This window comes from Protomyctophum bolini (assembly GCF_963924005.1).
Source record: "Protomyctophum bolini genome assembly, chromosome: 15".
Taxonomy (NCBI): Eukaryota; Metazoa; Chordata; class Actinopteri; order Myctophiformes; family Myctophidae; genus Protomyctophum; species Protomyctophum bolini.
In genome coordinates, this window is record NC_137876.1 from 28,034,695 (window position 1) to 28,055,478 (window position 20,784).

Below are 20,784 nucleotides of genomic sequence, written 5' to 3' on the forward strand. Positions count from 1 at the left end.
ACACAACATCAAGGTGGCCTCTGGGGGGGAGAGCACAAGACCTACAGCAAAATCTGGAGTGTTAGTTAATCCTAAACTAACCCTCTCCCTCCCCATCTCTTTTTTTTTTAAAGAAGCGAATCTCTCATTTTAATCAGTCCCATTGACATGTAAAATTCTATTCTCAAAGACAGACCCACCCAAGAAAGGCGCTTCAAGGTTGAACTATGTGACCCTTGTACTGTCAAAGATCAACTATTACTACTGCTATTACGTGAAATCCTTCACAGCTCATTCATGCGTTAAAGGTTATGGCTAGTCCAAGTTCTTCATGGTCATTTTAGACCTCGATTCCACCAATCTTTGATATTTGTAGCCGATTGTCTCTAAACTTCAGGTTGAATTAAGCCCAGACACAGTAATGCCTGATTTATAGTTACACAGCACCTGTGTGTAACAGAGTATGAATGAGGCTAACAGAAAGCAGTGGGCCTCCCTGTGGAAGCTAGCCTCAGACCCACCTTAAGGATGTAGTATGAATGAGGCTAACAGAAAGCAGTGGGCCTCCCTGTGGAAGCTAGCCTCAGACCCACCTTAAGGATGTAGTATGAATGAGGCTAACAGAAAGCAGTGGGCCTCCCTGTGGAAGCTCAGACCCACCTTTAGGATGTTGACGTAGGGCACGCCGTCAGCTCCGTAGCGGCTGCCATTCACCTCAATGTGTTTGAGCCACTGGATGTGAGGCTGAGCGTCACTGTACACCTTACAGTGGAACTCCACGTCGCTGCCCAATACCACTGTCTGATTGGCCGGCAGGCCGGCCTGGAGGATGGGCCTGTGAGGGGAGCGCTCTGATTGGAGGAGAGAGCGGATTGGGGGAAGGAAACAGGGGGAGGGGTAGCATATATTAGCGTTTGGTCATGTACTGTAGTGATGTGGGTTAATGCAATGTAACAGAACATTTGAAAAAATATATTATACTTATACTACCTCCCTGCCAAGAATATATAGTCACAAAAACTACTTGCAAGTTGAAACTGTAGTGTCAAGTACTGTAGATACTAGATGATACTGTATTCCTGGCAAAGTAAGCAGCAAGATCACTAACTTGCCTTCTGGCATAACATCCAATATTAAGATCAAATCTTTGGAAAGATCGTTGGCAAAAATCACCCACTCCACTTGTGCCCGTGTATCCATGTTTGACCATTCCTGCTTCATCGATTGTAACTATCTCGTAACGTCTGTTCCGCCACGCTGAACTTACTGCTGTGTTTACTATATCATGGTCCTTACCCAGAACATCCAGCTGGTAGGTGTGGGTGATGGTCCCGTACTTGTTCTGCACCACACACGTGTAATTCCCCCTGTCTGAAGGAACAGCGCTCTCCATCACAAGACTCCACTGCTGGTGTCTCAACTGGGGGAGAAAGGAACGCATAGGGAGAGAGAAGGAAGCAGGGGAGGAGAGAGAGAGAGAGAAGCAGGAGGAGGGAGAGTAAAGAGGACAACAGAGGAGTTGAGTGAGAGAGAAAGAAAAAAGGATGAGAAAGATGAGGGAAGGAGAAGGAAAAAAGAGAGGGAAGGGGGAGAGAGACAGAATTAGATTACCGTTACCAATTTGCTTCAGTGAATGAATAACCCACATTGAAAACAGAACACGACAAACTCAACATCAGGACAATCAATTAGCCTGTAAATAAAACAAGACCCAAAAGAATCTGACCCAAAAAGTTGGTTATGAATATGTACTCTTCATCAAAAGTGTTTTCTCTGCCCTGGCTAGATGCACTATAAAATCCTTAGCGTTCATTCATCCATTTCCAACTCCGCACAAACGGAACCAAAATGGACCCTTTTGGGTTCTTTTAGGCCCATCGACCCAAATCCAAGTAACAAGAGAGGGCTTCACTTCTCACGGTAAAAATATCAACCATGTGCGAGTTGCCATGATGTGTCAACGGCAGACAAATACCGACATGACGGCATCACTTGTGGATAGAGCCCTTGGCCACGCATCACCAGACACCTGAGTCTCCACGGGCCGAGGGCGGAGAACATCTCAGCAGTTAAGTGGAAACACAAAACCCACCGCCTGCCGCCGTACGTACTACCTGCTGTGGTGAGACGAGCTATCTCTACGCAGCTGAACTCTGCAGAGAAAGGTCAGCCTTCGCTAAAGAGAGAGAGGGGGGGGGGGGAGCAGTTGATGTCAGCAAGGCATTTCGGTGTTGGTGGAACACTTAACATCACCTGCGTAGGAAAATGTGCCGACTAAGAAGTGCGTGCATGTGTGTGTGTGTGTGTGTGTGTGTGTGTGCGTGCGTACATGTATGTGTCACATAAAGTCTTTTCACAAACGTTTAACCCTGCGTGTTTCAGATCAATGACCAGTCATTCATATAATGTATGTCATTGTGGGGAAAGACGAACGTGCACGCTCTGCCCCCTCCCCTATTTCTCTCTCTCTCTCTCTCTCTCTCTCTCTCTCTCTCTCCCTCTGTCTTACTCTCTGTAACTCTCCCTCTACTTGGAGGCATGTGTGGAAAATAGTGTAACAGGGTAAATATTATGCCTGTGTGTGCTTTTTCTGCTGTTGCATGGTAACACAGACCAGGCCGCTCAGAGCTGGCAAATGAGTTTTTGTGAGTGTGTGAGTGTGTGTGTGTGTGTGTGTGTGTGTGTGTGTGTGTGTGTGTGTGTGTGTGTGTGTGTGTGTGTGTTCGTAACCGCCTGGCTCCACCCAGTCTACCCCCGTCTCTCTCTCCCTCTCTCTCTCTCTGTCGCTCTCCCTCAGTAACCCCCCGCACACAGAGTCAAACTGAAGTCAATGGCTGCTCTCATGAGCAGATGAGTGATGCCTTGTGCTGTGGTTAAGTGCTGTGAGGGAACAGAATCCAAAAGACGTGGTGCTGAGGAGGAAAAAAACCTGACTGAACTATGAAGGCTGTGATTAGCGAAAGTCAAACAACCACCAATATAGAAAAAAGACCTTACCGCTTCAGAAAAGTATTTCGTTTAGCTTTCATCATCTGGCAAGTTTTCATGTAAAAACTGAAAACTACCACTCTTCACTAGTATCTGGTGAAATTATTATGAATTATAATAAAGTCTGTTACCACTTGGTATAATGTACTGTATACTGTACATTTAAATGTAAATGTCATAAAGTACAAGAGCTCAGCTTAGTTTTGACTCACACAAGAAATGAAACTAAACTAAAGTTTCATTTTAGGGAGATGCTAGGTTCATTGTTTACAATATGGCACCCTACAGTTTCAATGCACATAATGTTATTTAAACACCATGTTGTTTAGACATGCTATGTTCATAGTTTACCCATTTCTAGTTTCTGGGGCGTCACACTGTTCTCCCTCATGTGAATATTACTTTGTCACTCTGGATCAGAGCGCCTAAATTGTAAATTGCATAAATTGTAAATTGTCATGAGGAGTGAGTGAGGGTTGTGGTAGTTTATGGATGAGATGAACAGAGATTTATGTAACAGTTGAGATTTAATGATGCCGCTACGAATATTACGTTGACAGGTCAAGGATCGTCAAAAGAATATATATGGTTTTAAGCAGGTAAACGTACCAGCTGCAATGACATGTACAATATCAGTGTACAATATCAGTTCCTGGATGAATGGGAACGTGAGGTTCCCAGTTCTATCCTGGAGTCAGAATTAGTGTCGAAGTGTCCTTGAGCAGGACTCTGAACCCCCAATTGCTCCCGATGTGCGATGTCGGTGCCTTGCATGGCAGGTATGCGCCACCATCGGTGTATGAATGTGTGTGTGAATGGGTGGATGTAATGCACAATCTATGTAAAGCATTTTGCATACAAGCGCTATATACAGTAAATGCACCATTTACCATTAGACGCTTATATTGCTGGTTAAGCTTCACGCATCAGCTTTTAAATGGGTCTCATCTGTCAGATTGTCTACATAGTAAAATCCTCAAGGGTTCATTTATGCTTTTGTAGAGTTACATTTTATTGTAAAGTCTTCATGGCCACGTTGCACCGACTAACCCCGGCTGAACCCACAGCATTAGTGGTTGAATGTGATAATCCCATCCAGTCCAATCACGCCAGATTCCAAACAGAATTAAATTATTAAGGAGCTTATACCAGGCTTTAAAGGTTTTAAGGCTTTTGGCCGCTGGAGCTCCATGAAGGACCACTAGCCATGGGAATGTCCAGGAGGAGATTTACGCTGCTAGAAATGTCTGGGGTGAATGCGTCGTTTAAAGCTGTGTTTAGTGTTAGTGGGGGAAGAGGGTCAAATATCTTCAGTTGTTACTTTATCCATTTTGTCCAAAATAAATGTAACTAAATGGACCTTTATGGGTTGATTTGGAGTCGTTAAGCACACGAAGGCTCTGGTGAATAGAGTTAAGCACACGAAGGCTCTGGTGAAATTGTAACCGAGGCCAATTCCAGAGTCGAATCGACTGCACCAGGCATTCCTTTTTCCAGATTTCAGAAACGTCAATGAAGTTTTCAATGAAGGTCTAAACTACAATAAGAATTGTGTTAAACTGACCCTGACCCAAGAACATTTTAATATATCAACTTGATCGTCCCTCAAAAACACCATTCAACTTTTAAACCATTCCACACTATTCTGCATAACTTGCTAACCTTGACCGTTTTGCAGCGTGTAGGTGTTACAAAACAAACACAGGAAGCCATGTGTATCTCCATGGCTAAATAAGTTTATTATAATAAACGTATTACGTTTATTATACGTACGTACGTTACGTATTAGAGTGCAGAATTTGTTAACATAGACCCTTTTTTCCAGCAGCGTGTAGGAGTATACTACAGTATAGTCGCACAGAAACACAGGAAGCCTTGCTGCTCCCTTTATGGTCCCAGGCCTCAGTCTTCACCTCGCAAAATAGCCCTGTCAGAACCGACGGGGCCAGTTACCAGAATTTATGACTAATGTCAGAGCGGCCCAGTGGCTTGGATCGCTGCTACCATCTAATTTGACCCGCAGAGAGAGAGAGAGAGGAGAGAGAAGAGAGAGAAGAGAGAGAGAGAGAGAGAGAGAGAGAGAGAGAGAGAGAGAGAGAGAGAGAGAACGAGGTAAGGAGGGAGAAAGAGAGAAAGAAGCTGATATAAAAAAGGCCCTGTGGGCTGACCATTAAAGCAACTGCTACACAAAGTTTGTTGTTTAGTCTGTCATTTCCCACTTTGGCTTTGCAGGCCAATTGTGTCAACAGAGAAAGTGATGACATAAAACCTGGGGTACGATTGTTCACAGGAAAAACATGACAGGCTGAAATGCATAGGAAATTAAAGACATGGGAGGTTGTGTCTTTTGATAGCCACAGTCTATTTACGTTAGACACTGGGGAGGAAAGTTATGACTGTGCTACTTCTAAAATTAATAAGATCCAGAAATAATCTGGCAAGGTATCCGCTCTATGGAGGCTCACAATTGGCGCTGTGGTTTAAATCAGCACAAAAAAAGGAGCTTAAAATCTTAAAAAGTAACAGTTTTAAGAGGTTTGCCTTTGAAGATTAGAAACATTACCTTCCAAGCTCAAACTTGCTGATCAACCGAACGTTCAAACTATAGCAGGCCCGTGGACGGGAGAAAACAATAATTACATTGTCAACTTGTGTCTCACTTTTGCCGCCAGAGTTTAGCATGTCCACAATAAAACCCCTTCCGCCATATGGCCCCAACACACAACAGCGCTGGCTCTGACTGGCAAGGATTCAGAGGGCTCAATAGGCCTGCGACACGCCCGTCCCTCTCCTCCTCCCGCTGATGGCTCAATAGAGAGTTGAACTCTGACCTTTAGGCTCTGCCGCTCAATAATGGAAGAGGCTCCATGGCCCGACGTTGATGTCCGAGACGTCTCCCACATCCCTGTTGGAATGTCATTTGCTTCTTTTTTTTTTTCTCTTTTCCTTTACAAATTAGCAATTATACTATTCATCCAAGTGTGCATCGTCTCAATTCATTTTAATTAGACATATTGTGGGACCTGAGGGTTTAGAACGGAGTTTCAAAACATCATCCAGTGTCTGTGGTGTGACAGAATTTGTGAAGATGAATTGTAGTTTAAGTCAGTGCATGGTACTGGTAAAATGTATCCCTTCCGTCTCTTCTATATTGACATGGTTGCTTTGGCATTTCCAATTGTCCAATCATTGGACGTTCTGAATTCAACCTACATTATCTGCATGTAAGCTAGTGTAGAGCAGTGATCTTCCTTACACCGATAAGACTCAACAACAAAAGGTCTTTTGAACAAAGCAAGAAACTAATGATGATCCTTTTATGAGCTATTGCATAGAAACAAGTGAACTGTTATGCATTTTCTATTTATTTTCTTCATAAAACAAATAGCATGACTGAACAGGACTGACCTGAGGGAACATCTTATTCTTTGGCCTATTCAGTCAAATACAAAGGAGTTTCTTTCCAGACAAGTAATGAGTGTTAATGTTCTGCTTCACATGTACTTTCCACACTTCTGAGCAATTTAACTAAATGACAGACTGGCTAGACTACAGGTACACATTCTCTACCGCACTGATCTGCACACATCAGTCACTCAGCCAGGCAGTCAGGTATAGTACATCAATCTGTGCATGCATGTGATCGGATAAATGCATCCAGATCGGGTAAATTGCAGATCGAGTCACTTGAAGTGAAAATTGGCAGATCGATCGGAGGACCTCTATTAATAGCATGAAGTAATAGCATATAGCTCAGGGGTATCGCACCTTTTACTGAGAAGAATAGAATGAAATCATCTTGTCAGATGTAACAAAGTCTCACACACACACACACACACACACACACACACACACACACACACACACACACACACACACACACACACACACACACACACACACACACACACACACACACACACACACACACACACACACACACACACACACACACACACACACACTTCCTCAGATAAGTGACAAGATCATCTTCTCACACGTCAAACCTCTAAAGACGACACTCCGTCACATCTATTCATCTGAAATTAACTACGGCTGTCAACCTAAAAATGATCTCGTCAGTCAACGGCACTTTTCAATATGAACGCCTGCAGGAGACGGGAGACAGGAGGGGAGGGTCCTGCACCTCCGGGGCTCTGCTGGAGGAATAGAGACTTTAGGAGGCCATTGTCAGCCTGTCAGGGCACCGGACGGTCCCTCCCCTCTCTAACCCCACTAGATGAACTCATCACAGCCGTCTCATAGCGGAGATGGGGGAAGGGTTGTGTGATGGGCCAACAGGAGGCTGTGACACAAGATTGGGTATAGCACAAACTCATGGCCGCAGGCAGACCTTACAAACAGACACGCACACACACACACACACACACGCACACAAGCTAGTTCATGTCATAGTGGATCCATCTTGACGAGTCATTTTATAATTGTTGCGACTGTAGGTTGCGGTTTACTATGAAAACTTGCAAAACGCGGCCGTCCGTCAGGTTGCCAGAACATCATGCCTCGTGAGTCGTGACATCATGCCTTGTGACACGCTCCATATATGGCCGCCTCCATATATGGTCGTCAGTCCATCACGCCTTGTGACATCACGCCTCGTGACACGCTCCATATATGGTCGTCAGTCCATCACGCCTTGTGACATCACGCCTCGTGACACGCTCCATATATGGCCGTCTCCACATATGAAGACATGGAGAAGTATGGATCATCACCTCGATCTGCATATATGGAGCAGGGCCAGCAACTCTACATCTGACCTCAAACCCTTAGATCTCCATATAGGGAGCTGACCTGTTTCCATATGTTGATCTGACCTCATCAAATCGTGTACACCCATTTATAGCCCGTACAGAATTCATTCCATATGTTGGGCGGATTACTGGTATTATTGTGTTTGCTTAGCATGATTATTACTTTTTCTTTTTCTTTCAGTTTTCAGGAGTTTTACTGACATTACCTTGAAGTGTGGGTGGATCATTGAGAATTCTTTACAGTGCATTTAGAGTTTAGATAAACACTACCCAATACAACTTACTCAATACAAGATTAAACCACTTGTTAACATCACCATTATCTGCGGGGGGACGGAGGGTGGGGGTTGGCTGCAGCGGCTGACCCTGACCGACCCTGGACCAAGGGGCCAGAGTGTCATAGGCCAAAACGAGCACACCCACCCCCATTCTGTTCAACACATAGAAGAACTAGGTCTATAGAAGGTCACCTCTTTCTTCACCTCTGCCAAGGCCAACAGGGGCTACATGGTGATTGGCTAATGGGGACATTTGAAATGGATGAGGGGGTGGGCAGGTGGCAGTAATCATGTGGGGGTGAATAATGCGGGGACTCGGAGCAACAACTTAATAAGAGATTGATCACTGCCAAACATCTCTATCAGGGCAGGAGTCCAAGTGCAATTTCTCTCTATTTGTGACAATTTGTAGTAATAATTTTCAGGTTACGGTACATACATAGACGAGGCACAAAGTACAAAACCCAACTCTATTAAATATAAGAGACTTTGTGACGAATCGAAACAATAAGTTGTCCCAGCCTAGTATGAATATCCTGTCTTGTGCTATACTGAACAGGAAAATACATATGCATATGCAATCTCTTCCTTCGACTGTGCATTTTTTAAGTGCTTAGAAAAAGTAATCGCTACATGATAAAGACAACTAATTCTGCGATAAAACTAGCAGCGACAAAGCAACATGAAGCTTCTGATGCCCGACCCTTGCGTGACGGGCTGCATGACGGGCCCTAAAAAAAAAAGTTGAGATGGGTTCAACTTTTTTTCAGCGCTCCAATGACGCAGTGAAGCGTCAATCAAACTTATGTTTTGGTTTCACCATTTCCACTCTACATATCTTTCCCTACAATTCCAGCTCTGTTCTATAAATCGAAGAGAAACTCATTCTTGTCCCTAGCCAGTTCCATGTGCCATTTAACCCTACCCGTTTTAATTTACGCATTCTGACTTGGGCAACACTTCAACAGTGACACTGCAGCAATGTAGCTGGTCACGCTTAGTTGTTTTGTACCTTTTGCTGCCACTAGTACTATGAATGCAGACTCAGGCCAAGCTAATAAAGCCTCAATTTAGACCAAAACATCTCTATGCACATAATTGGTAGGCTAGTCATCAGTGAGTCACTTTTCCACATGGTGGTTTGTGAAAAAGAGATAAGGCTAACTGATGAGCAGAGGCATAAACAGCTAAAAGCTTTGACAAGTCAATTTAGGTTTAATTTGTCTGTGACGCAGCACAGAAAAGCTTTATCAGTGGTCCATCTTCATGCATACTAAGAACGCTAAAGGCTACTGTCATGGAGACACTCCAGTCCAGCTTGCTGTGTTTGGACTCTTTGGAGTGCTGGTGACAGGTGCAGGTGCGTGTGCGTGTGCGTGTGTGTGTTTGTGTGTGTGTGTGTGCACGCCTCTCAGGGTTATGTGTGCATGAGTATGCAATTGCATGGGTAATGTGTGTTTGAGCGTCTTTGTGTGTGTACTGTATATTGCATGACATGTGTGTGTATGTGTGGTATGTGTCTGGTGTGTGTGATATGTGAATATGTGTATGTATATCTACTGTGTATATATAGTCTGTGTGTATGTTACATGTCCTATGTGGATACCTGTTTCTCTGTGCGTACGCGTATTTATATGTGAGCCTGTGTGTGGTATTTGTATGTATGTGCATTTCATGCGCGTATGGGTGTGTGTGTGTGTGTGTGTGTGTGTGTGTGTGTGTGTGTGTGTGTGTGTGTGTGTGTGTGTGTGTGTGTGTAAGTGTAAGTGTGAGCACGTAGGAACAGAGGGGAGAGTGGGGACAGAGGGAGGTGGACAACTGGTACTGCTCTGCTGGGAGCAGATGTTGGAGATCTCTCTAAGCTGTTAATAGCTCCAGTATCTCATTACATTTAACTCTTCAAAGTCCAAATCTCACATGGGAGAATGGCACCACACAATGCCACCTCACTCACTGCTGGCTTGTGGTTTTGACGTTTTTCAGGTCCGTCGTCATTTTGTTGCGTAATGCTCGACATTGCTTGCTGATGCCATCTGAACCAGATTGAAGTGATGCTATGCTGAGCTCGTTAGCTTCAGGTGTTCGTAGCATTTGTTACCTCGTTTGTCCAGGTTTTTATTATTCCCTTTCTTCTTAGAACTTCTGCTCATTATTGAGTTTAATGCTCACAACTCATGCGACCATTCTGCTCACCGTCCTACGCGGATGTCCGGGTTTTGAATATGACTTATTCAATGTTATTAGTAAGTAATATTGGATTTCAGGCTGTAATATTTCATAACAGACTCTATATGGGAGACAAAGGAGAAAGGCTCTGGAGGGATTCTGCCCACGGGCATCAGGGGTACTGTACATGCTGATCCAAATTGGTTGGGGTCTTAGATATAAGGCCATCTCTGGGTTTATTTCTGCTAGAAACTCTCTGCGAGAATTTCTGTAATTGTAACCCTCCCTTACAAATAGCCACAGCAAATAGCCCAGTCTTGCAAGAGGAGAAAAAGCCCCACTAGTTGCTTAACTACTGTCTTGATTTATGTTTGTTTTGAGCTGAAGCTCAGCGCGTGCAGTTTACAGCTGTTTGAATTTCTATGTTCTTGTAATACTACATTACACAGGATAACAGCACCGCTCGTCAAAATGCCACCAAGTCTATGCCAAAGTAAGTTTAAAATCTATTTCAAAGAAAAACATGCGTTTGCATTTGTTTGAATTTCTGTGCTTTTATTGCAATACTGGGATGACTGATTTAAAACGGATCAGGGCAAGTGAGAGGGATATTAAAGTACTGAATGGAGCTAAATCAGTGCCTACTAGCTTGGGTTAAGTTTTCAAAGCAAAACCCAGTTTGCGACTGCTTGAATTTCTATGTAATTGAAATACACATACTGCACTACAGATATTTGGGCTGGCTGTGCTACAGTCGGAGCCAAAGAATGCATACTAAAGTAAACTGAAGAGTGTTATACAAGCCTATTTCAAAGCATGGCACAGTTTGCAACTGTTTGAATTTCTCTTATTTTTTGCAGTGCTGGGATTAGACATGGCCAGTGAAGGCATACGAAAGTAAACCGACCGCTATTGATACAAGCAACTTTCATAATAGCATGGTTCAAGTCTGTTTTAAAGCAAAACACAGTTCACACAGCTGTTTGAGTTTCTGTGCTATTGCGGTTCTGAGATCAGGCTGGTGAATGCTTCTGATCAAGGGACACAAAAAGTAAACCACTGTTACATAAGTGACATCACACCAAATAAAAAGTCCAGTGTTTGGAGTGAATCTGCTGACCCAACTGGTTACAACAGCTGTTTGCTGCACTGAGCTTCAGTCATCTCCCCTGGGCTGCCACACATGTCAACTGTCAGTATACAACACAGCAGCACCTTCAACCTCCTGGGTGTAAGTGGCAGGGCCTAATTCAAGCTTTAGAGTGTTGCAACGCTAGAGATCATTTTCAATTTGACCCTCTATTCATCCCAGGAACATTTGCTGTACACACACACACATTCTATTTTTACAGTTTTGTCATCATACAGTTACAACAACAATCTCTGGGCGGTCTGTCTTTGACTCACTCGATTCATACATTGTTGCGCGCGGGTACCGGAAATAGGAGATCTACACTGCGGCATTGCGTCGAGATTGTACATCTGCCATTTTCAGAGTGTTGGTGCTTTGCCACAGTGGCCAGGGGCACAGCAGCATGTGTTCAAACGCTTTGTTCATTTTACCAGCAGAACTGTGTGAACCGATCCAAAACGCTTCCCGTCTGTCCACTTTTCTGTCCAATAAATCAGAGAAAGGTGACACAATAGCGGATGGAAAAAAAGGCTTACCTTGATGCCTCCCATCCTCTGCTCTCCCTTAAACTCCTTGCCATTCTTTAACCAGTGGATTGTGGGAGTGGGGTTTCCGGCCGCGGCACAGCGGAATTTCACCGTGTTGGCGGCTGGTACGGCCAGAAGCTTCTTGTCCATCCTGTCAGGGCGCGTCCAGTATGGAGCTTCTGTTGGTGACAGGCAGGTGTAGGGGAAAGGAGTCAGCTCGCGTTGGAACCATATTGCCAATGTGTACATAAACGTCTACATTCTGCAACATTCGTAAGTCCAGTACAAGAGAGAGCACCTGGAAAAACTGGACGTCACATCGGAGTCTGTGACATCACATCTCACACCAAAAGTGCAAGAGGTTGCCATTTACATTTTAAGCAGATGGTGTTTGGTGAATGCTTTTATCCACAGAGCAGTACTGAGTGTATACACTTGTAGCATGGGTGGCCTGCGTCATCACCATGTGCTACTCATTGAGCTACACAGGACATGAATAAGCACTTTAGCTCATGCTCATATCCAGAGTGACTTGCGGTGACGGAGCAGGTATGGGGTTCATTGTCTGAAGGCCAATTCATACTTACATAAGTGTGGAATGACATATATGCAACTTAAAATAATTAAAATACTTGTCAAAAAGGGTCAAACGTTAAAGCATAAATTGGCCTTTAACGCAACAACACCCCAGCAGGGATGGAGCAGCACTATACAAGCGCCAGGCAACCCCACGTCCGTGAGAGAAGCGTCCAAGACACTAAAACTGTGTAAACACTGTTTGACAGACACTGAAACGACCTAAAACTGTTGCCTGAAGGAGTTTTTAAGGAGCAAACAATAGCCATCATTTTCAGCCCCGATAACAACAATACAAGAGTCCATTAGTGTCTGCAATCCCCAAAGTTTGGAGGGTGTCAGGGCAGATTTATTGAGCTGTATTGAGAAGCAGCCAGGTCACAATGAGGGAGGCTATTGGTGCTGTATAGAGCTGGTGCAGGGCAGAGACTCACTATTGTTCTGGCTGTGTGGGTGTGGAGGGTGAGAGCAGCGAGGCATAGCTTGCTCTCTCTCTTTACGTGTGTGAGACTGTGTGTGTGTGTGTGTGTGTGTGTGTGTGTGTGTGTGTGTGTGTGTGTGTGTATGTGTCCAAGGACAAAGGCAGGGGGAGGTGGCTGACCGGTCATCAGATGTCTCTCTTACTTTCTAAATACAGAAGGAGAGGAGCTAATTACCATCTCAATGTGTGTGTGTGTGTGTGTGTGTGTGTGTGTGTGTGTGTGTGTGTGTGTGTGTGTGTGTGTGTGAGAGAGAGAGACCTGGGTTATTGTATTCAGAAAGTTCTCAGCATTTTCTTTAATCAAAGTTATAAATCACTAGACTCACCAGACTGGTCTGAATTTCAAATGTGTCACTGTCACTATTTAAGCTGTGGGCGAAGAAAGCTAAATCAATAGAATATATGCCAATACTATGTTATGTGTACATTGTAACTACTGCTGGTTAAGAGATTCTTGCAAATGGTACTGGTTAGATTGTAACTGTGACAACCAGTAACAACTACTGGTAATGCTGGTTACATTATTGCATGTACAGTAACTACTATTAAGTACTGGTTAGACTACTCGTAATAATACTAGTTTCTTTCGGTCTCCCTTCCCTTTTCCCATTTATGAATCTTTATTTTGTCCTGTATGTGCGTGTGTGCGTATGTGGCGTGCGTACGTGTACCTACACCTCAGCAGAACCACCAGAGAGAGGAGTGTGACAGAATAGGTTGGGGTTTAGGGTAGTGGTTGGGATGATGGCTGACGTGAACAGATTCACACTCTGACACACATTTCTCTGGCTGTCGCCATCAGCCTCACATAGTGTAATTATAACCAGACCCACAGAGAGCGAGAGAGAGAGAGCATAACACTCTCTGTTAAACAGATAGACTCATCTTCTTAGAAAGCAATCAAACAAAATGTTACTTCACTCCTTTGAACTCCCCTGAGTTTGTGCGTTTGTGGTTGTACAGTGTGTGTGTGTGTGTGTGTGTGTGTGTGTGTGTGTGTGTGTGTGTGTGTGTGTGTGTGTGTGTGTGTGTTCTCTCATGTGTCCATGTCTATGCTCAGTGTACATTTATGTGGTCTCTCTCGCTCTCTTTTGCCGCGTGTGTGTGTTCTAATGGAACAGCTGAATAATAACTTTGTTCCCAGCTTGAATCAGCATCTCCCCAGTTTGTGAACACAAACAAGCTCTAGGCGCGCACATGCCGACACCTTAAAAGGGTAGTAACGGGTAGATATTTCTACTCTTCTTTCACTCCTCCACTCTCTATGTCTCTTTTACCCTCATCCACCCTCTCTCTCTTACTTTTCTTCCCTCTCTGTCTCTGTATATTCGGAGCGACATGGCACACAGCATGAGACAAACCTCAGAGGAGTCGGAGCACATTGTTTTCTTGGCACAAAATACACACACAGTGCACGCACGCACGCACGCACGCAGACATTCAACACAGTCTCTGCCTATGTGTGGTCTCCATTCCTCTCTTCCACCTTCTCTCCCTCCTCCTCAGCTGGGCTTTTAAAAAGGCCTTCCTACTGGTGATGACTGGATTGCCATTACGATGGTTTTGAGAAGAACCCAAAATAGACATTCCTCCTTCAGGGAAACAGAAATATGTGGGGGAGCCATTCACTTCACAGGGCAGCAGTGTATTAACGCTATATGATATATACATCGGAAAGAGACTGTGGTGGTTTCACTGGCTCCATATTGCATTTTACATTGAAGGCCATATAAACACACTACAAGATATAAATGTTGTATAAACAGTGAGAAATGTTTTTATTACTTCAATTTATTCAACTTAAAACAGGACACACATGCAACTTTACTTATTTCACCACGTTTCTTTCAAATACATAAAATAGCTGGTTTATGCAGCTGTCCAGTATTTTAGTACTATAATTTATCCACTTAAACCCTATTTGTCTAACCCTACTTTTTCTTCTGACAGTGTCACAATAATTTAGCAGAAATAGCCCATCTAGCAGTTCCTGACAGCTTTTAGATCTGCTATTTTCACTTTTATTCGACTGTGAAGAATTGGAGTTTAATGACTTTGCCAAAATGGGAACGCTGGGTTTAAAGTAAGTGTCCCGAGTGTAGACCAGGTGTTCATCAACAAGCATTCTGCACCATGTCTTTACAGTAAACGTGTCTGGCCACACACGGTAGTCCTAAATGGTTGGATGGTATTTCCTCAGTGGAAGAAGGGCATAGAGGGGTGGAAGGGGGCTACCGCGGGGTGGAGGACCAGCATAGATACCCCCCCGTGGGGAGCTGGAACTGTAGATAACCCTCCCCTCCTGGGATAGACTCACTAACAGTCATCATGGCAGAAGATGGAATGCCATCAGCAGATACTAGTGCATGATAGTTATGCGTGTGCTCTGAGCTATGCACGCTACACTGTAGCTTATCCTGTTCCAACTTTAGGCGTTATCTAAGGGTGAGGCAAAACGCAGCAAGGGAGGTTAAAAATAAGCGACTGTATTTCTGGCAGCTTTGTTTGTTTGGTTTATGTCCGATAACAAACCAGTGCGAGTGACCATCGGGGGTGTGAGTGCCGCGGGGATTTTGCGCCCCGGCAGCCGGCAGGCAGACCGACCGGGAGAGGTTGGTTAAGAAATTATGGTTTCAAAACAGAAACTTGTATGTATACAAACATATGTATGTATGTATGTAGAAACACCCATAGGCACTCCGATTGGTATATCTAACAGTGTGTGTTGCCAGTTATAGAAGTATCAGACAAACTTAAACTGCTGCAGAAGCAATTAACTGGCACAAGACTCGCTGTTCTGCAACACCATAGCATAGCACTGCAGACATGAATGTGTGTGTGTGTGTGTGTGTGTGTGTGTGTGTGTGTGTGTGTGTGTGTGTGTGTGTGTGTGTGTGTGTCTGGGAGGGTGGGGAGGAGGTAATTGTGTAATTTGCCCATGCCGACGCCTGCAAGCAGGCAGGCAGATTTCTCCAGCGATTACACTACAGGTTTTGAAGGTTAGTTGCCCCTGGAGGGCTTTCGCTCCGGGGGCCCAAATGCAAACACAGGAGGAGGTTGAATGGGAGGTTAGTGTGAATGGAAGCAGTATAATGTAGGAATAAACGGATACATTTTAAAGTGCAACTCTGCAGAAGCTGTCTCTCCTAACCAACGTTCCAACGTACCAATGTTCTGAACAATAGTAAAAGTTTGAATGGGTTATCATTGTAAACTTTCAATAAAGACAAAGTATTAAAAACAAAAACAACAAAGAATGTTTGAATGGGCAGCAGCATTGATGAAGTATGCAGCAGTGTTTAAGTTCCTTTGTTTTGTTTTCCAAAAAAAGTTGATATGGCCAAAGAATAGGAGCAGTTCATGCAGCAAGAAGTGAGATTTATACCATGACTATTCATGAAAAGAAAATGATTCAAAGAAAAACATTCAAGAAGTTCTAGAAATGAAGGCTAATTTACTGGTCTGAAATGCAATTAGTTCTCCCCGAGTTAGCCCCGTAGTTTGTAGATAGACCACTAAACTCAGTGGAGGAGCATGTCTACAAAGTACGGGACTTCTACAGTGGCTCCATCTGTAGCTTAGCCCAGTGTCCAGCCCTCTCTTCCCCTGCCAGGGTAAACAGGGCCCTGCATAGCTCAGGAGCACAGCACAAGCACAGATTAGCCTCTGTTAACATTCCAGATGCCTCCTTTTCACTTGATACAAGCTTAGCTGAGTGTGTATGCCTGCAGGCTGCAATAAGTTTCCGTCTTAACAAGTGGTTACATGGTTACTGAAGCTTGATATGAAATAGATCAGATGAAAAAACAACAACTCCAATGTGATGACATGGGATATATCTGCCAAAAATGTATAACCCTTTGGGATAAATAAAAGTTGTCTGAATCCAATATTATTTTCCTGAGCTTCCAGTGACATTTAAATGGCTCAATTTAGTTGAAAGAAACCAATGATGGTACACCAACTTTAAAGTAGAAGGGTGTACTTGAATAAAGAAAATATTGTAGTAGGCTATGCATGTGTATGTCTGCAGGATATTACATTTTCTTGTCACTTATTTCAAGAAAATAAATAAGATCATAGTAGCAGAGAGAAATGTCTTGACAACAAGAAAGATACATACTGTTTTTATAGCACAGTTTTTTTTATAGCATGTCCGCTCCCCCAAGGAGAAAGAACAAAAACAACACAATAAACAACAGACACATGTCCCATGTCAGCCCAACAACATCCGTGTTTCACATCAGCTCATGAAGGCTCTGACTCGGGGCCAGTGTCCCCCCTGTCATTTCCCAGAGGAGGGCAAATGGAAAGACAGCTGATGGATGACTAGTGTTTTGCAGAAGCATGAGATCATGACAGCAGCACTCTGCCTGCCTGCCTGTCTGTCTTTCCTTGTCTGTCTGACATTGTGCGTATAACTGCCTGTCTGTCCACCTCTCTGTCTGTCTGTCTGTCTGTCTGTCTCTCTACCCACCCGAGTGACTATCTGGCAATTGTATGCTTTGTCGGACAGCACTGATTCGTTATTTTGGTCTGTAGTAGTATAATGTATTAATTGGAGTCTCTCTTCCTCAGTTTTCTTGTCTGTCCGTGTCCCCTGAGACAGGACAACTCATTAAACCTGCTCCCTGCTGTGACAGCCCTGTGCAACGATTTATTTTTTCATATTTCTCTAGCTCTCTCACCTGCATTTATTTTTCACTCTCTACATGTCTTCTCTGCTTCTGTCCGCCTGATTGATACTTTTGTCAACCACTTCACTTCTGTGTCTCACTGTCAATCCGTAACCATTTCTGTCTGTCACCTTTTATCTCATCTCCCTCTCCCTCCATCATCTTTCTGTCTCCGTTTACCTACTTATCTCACTCTCTGCACCTGATTTCATCATTCTTAAAATTCAATTTTCCCATTCAATTCTTTGTCAATCTCTCTCTCTCTCTAGGGTTTCCCCTACAAGTGACCGAGCCATCTACTCATCCAGCAGTGTCTGATCACATGGGCCATTCTCCCCCGTTCAGCGGGCTAATTAGTACTGGCTTAGCCCACATTAAGCTCCGATACGGGGTTTAACGTTTCTGGGCTAATCCCTCTCCTTTTGGCCAGGAAATAGGAGCCTGCTCGTCATGTCATGAGGTAAACTTACATCCAGAGATTAACTCGAGCTGGCTATGGCTATTTACCGGCATTCTGAGCTTCTCTTTTGGGGGAAAAAAACCCTCTTTAAGTTGGTTTCCGCTCCACCCCTGCACATAGAATACACTCTGCGCTTTCACTCGAAATAAAGACACACATTGAGACGTGTTCATGTTTGTAAGGTACTAAGTTGACGGTCGCCCCGGTGAAATTACGTAACAATGAGTGCTACAGTGGAGTGGGTTTAAATTCCAAGCTCTCAGACAGTAGAAGCAACCAAGGAGCAAGGACAACAGACAAAGCCAGAAGTGCCAGCAAATAGGTGGAACGAATATTCCTGTGACCAAAGAATAATCATGTATGACCAAGAGTTCTGAGGGTTTAGGGAGAAAATATATCTGGGATTTTATCTGCTAAATTCAGGAGTGAAACCAGACAGAAATTTGACGATGAAGTACAAGTTATCCATCTTTCTGTGTCTCTTCTACCTCAATGAAGTCTGATAACAAAAGGCATAGGAGAGCACCCGTGCCCCTCACCCCCTTCTTTGCTCTTTTTCCTCTCCCATATCTCTCTGTATATACAGTATATGTGTCCTTTTGTCTCAATGCCTGCCCTTTATCTCTGTCTCCACTATTCTCTGAGCAGTCTTTCTCTCCAGTGACTTTAGTTGACAGATCAGGGTTTGTAAGGTGTTGAGCCTCAGCAGCAGAAGCATTCTCTCTCTCTCGCCCTCTCTCTCTCTACCTGCTCATGAACTCTGCATGACTCGGAATGCCAAAACAGCTCACGTCAGTGCCGGCAGCACCGGGGTGTAACCTCACCTTCACAACTACAGTGTATTGTATCTGTTCCACTCTTGTGATTTATTTGATTCTTTCCTTGTGCTCTGGAGACGAGGTGTGAAAAGAGCCTAGGGGCTGACCCTGTGTACCAGCATGCCGATGTATTGCAAAATAATGTGCGTTTGTCAGGATTTATGCTATGGCCCAGACGGCTGGCGTAGACGGGATGCGCACCAAGATTAGACACACCAACAGTCCGACATGCAGAAACAATGGTCGGTCTACCGCTCGAATTGCGCTGCTCCCGTGCTTGCGGTTATGTTTAGGTTAGGTCGGACTAATGACTCCAGGCACCTATCCAGCCTGACAGAGTGTTGCGGGTTTGAATCCCGATCCCGTCGATCTTTGCTGTGTGTCACTCATCTCTCTCTCTCCCCATTTCCTGCTAGTCTACTGTCCTATGACGTAAAAGGAATGAAAATAGTCCTATAGGAGTTAAATTATTGACAGTTAGGAACCAAATGGACCCTTATCAGTATCTGATAACTATATGTATCCCAAAGGGCTATTCATTTTTGCAGATATATCCCATATCATCAGTAGGTTATTATATCTGAGGGGATAAGAATGTACACTCTGAGTGTACATCTACAATCTAACACTGAGGATCTCACAGTGTGGGGTCCTGGAGATGAAAATCTATGCATATCAAACTAGGAGACCTTGAAATTAAAAAGGTTGAGAATCTATTGGTTCTGGAGCCAGTGAATGTCACGCGCTCACACAGACAGAGGGTGATATGAAATGGAAAAACACACCATTTCCATTACCTGCATCTTCTGGATCTTCATCATAGTCTTCATCATCTCCGGAGGACAAAGAATCTAGAAAGACAGATGAGCAAAGACATTATAAATTGGATATTTTGGATAAGAACTTAACAAATATTACATTACATGAACTCAATCATTATTTTGATAGACTTTATTTTCTATTCCTATTTTCTATGTATAGCTGTAAAAAGAAAAGTGATTTTGTCACTGTAAGCCCCAGTTACCCGCAATCCTTAAATCCTAGTTTGAAAAACACGTTTTAAAAACATGTTAATTCACCCGACTAGTTGAACTCTGTTACCCATCTGATAACAGCAATCAAACACAGCTTCAGAGACTTTATCTAACCACAGATTTTTATGCAAGAACGGGGGAATTAAGAGGAGAGAGAGAGAGAACATGGACAGGAATGTTGCACATGCCAGCAGCCTGTTGGGAGATTAAATGGTGTGTAACACCAACAAGTAGTACACTGTAAAATCCTGAGTTGACAAAATGTTAATGTATGTACACGGAGGATTTTACTGCGTGTGTGTGTGTGTGTGTGTGTGTGTGTGTGTGTCGCCGCGCGGACACACTTTAAAATTGACTGTGGCCATTGAATAAGTCATGAATGAGTCCACAGTTCTGTGTAGCGTAGCGGCTCTGTCAGATTGCTAACCAAACATTTCCACAGACATTACAAATGAGTGGGCTATTAGCACTGCCATTGGTGCGACACGCTTGTGTGACTTCAGGCATATGTGGATACACACACTATACACATGAGTAGAGCCATACACACTCCCAAAGCCACACACACACAAATATGTGCATGTGTGCACAGGAACCACCATGGTAGTTATTTGTTTGGTATGCTTGGATTACTGTGTGTATTTGCATGTGTCCACTGCCCAGTACCAACTCACTTATCTGAACATGTGTGCGCACGCACGCACACGCACACACACAAACAACTGGTGCCGCATGTTCTGGGTCAACGTGCATATACAGATGCACACATCCAACCACACACATGTAGTGGATAAACATTCAGCAACTGTTAGCATGGCACATATGCATATGTGCATGCACACATACAGTATATAACACCCACACACATACTGTACACAAACATGCCCACCCAAA

General features: G+C 43.9%; 1 protein-coding gene across 9 annotated transcripts in view; it reads right to left on the reverse strand.

The window, feature by feature from the left end:
• Window positions 1–20,784, reverse strand: part of fgfr3 (fibroblast growth factor receptor 3) — a 73,224-nt gene that overhangs the window by 21,110 nt on the left and 31,330 nt on the right. For 6 of the 9 annotated variants that reach the window (XM_080784160.1, XM_080784161.1, XM_080784159.1 and 3 more), the window contains exons 4-7: window positions 19,642–19,707; window positions 11,855–12,024; window positions 1,276–1,399; window positions 640–830 (exon numbers count right to left, since the gene is read on the reverse strand). In XM_080784160.1, coding sequence (XP_080640286.1) covers window positions 640–830; window positions 1,276–1,399; window positions 11,855–12,024; window positions 19,642–19,707 — 551 coding nt within the window. The remainder of the gene's footprint in view (window positions 1–639; window positions 831–1,275; window positions 1,400–11,854; window positions 12,025–19,641; window positions 19,708–20,784) is intronic. The other 3 variants (XM_080784162.1, XM_080784167.1, XM_080784166.1) reach the window with 1 other exon arrangement.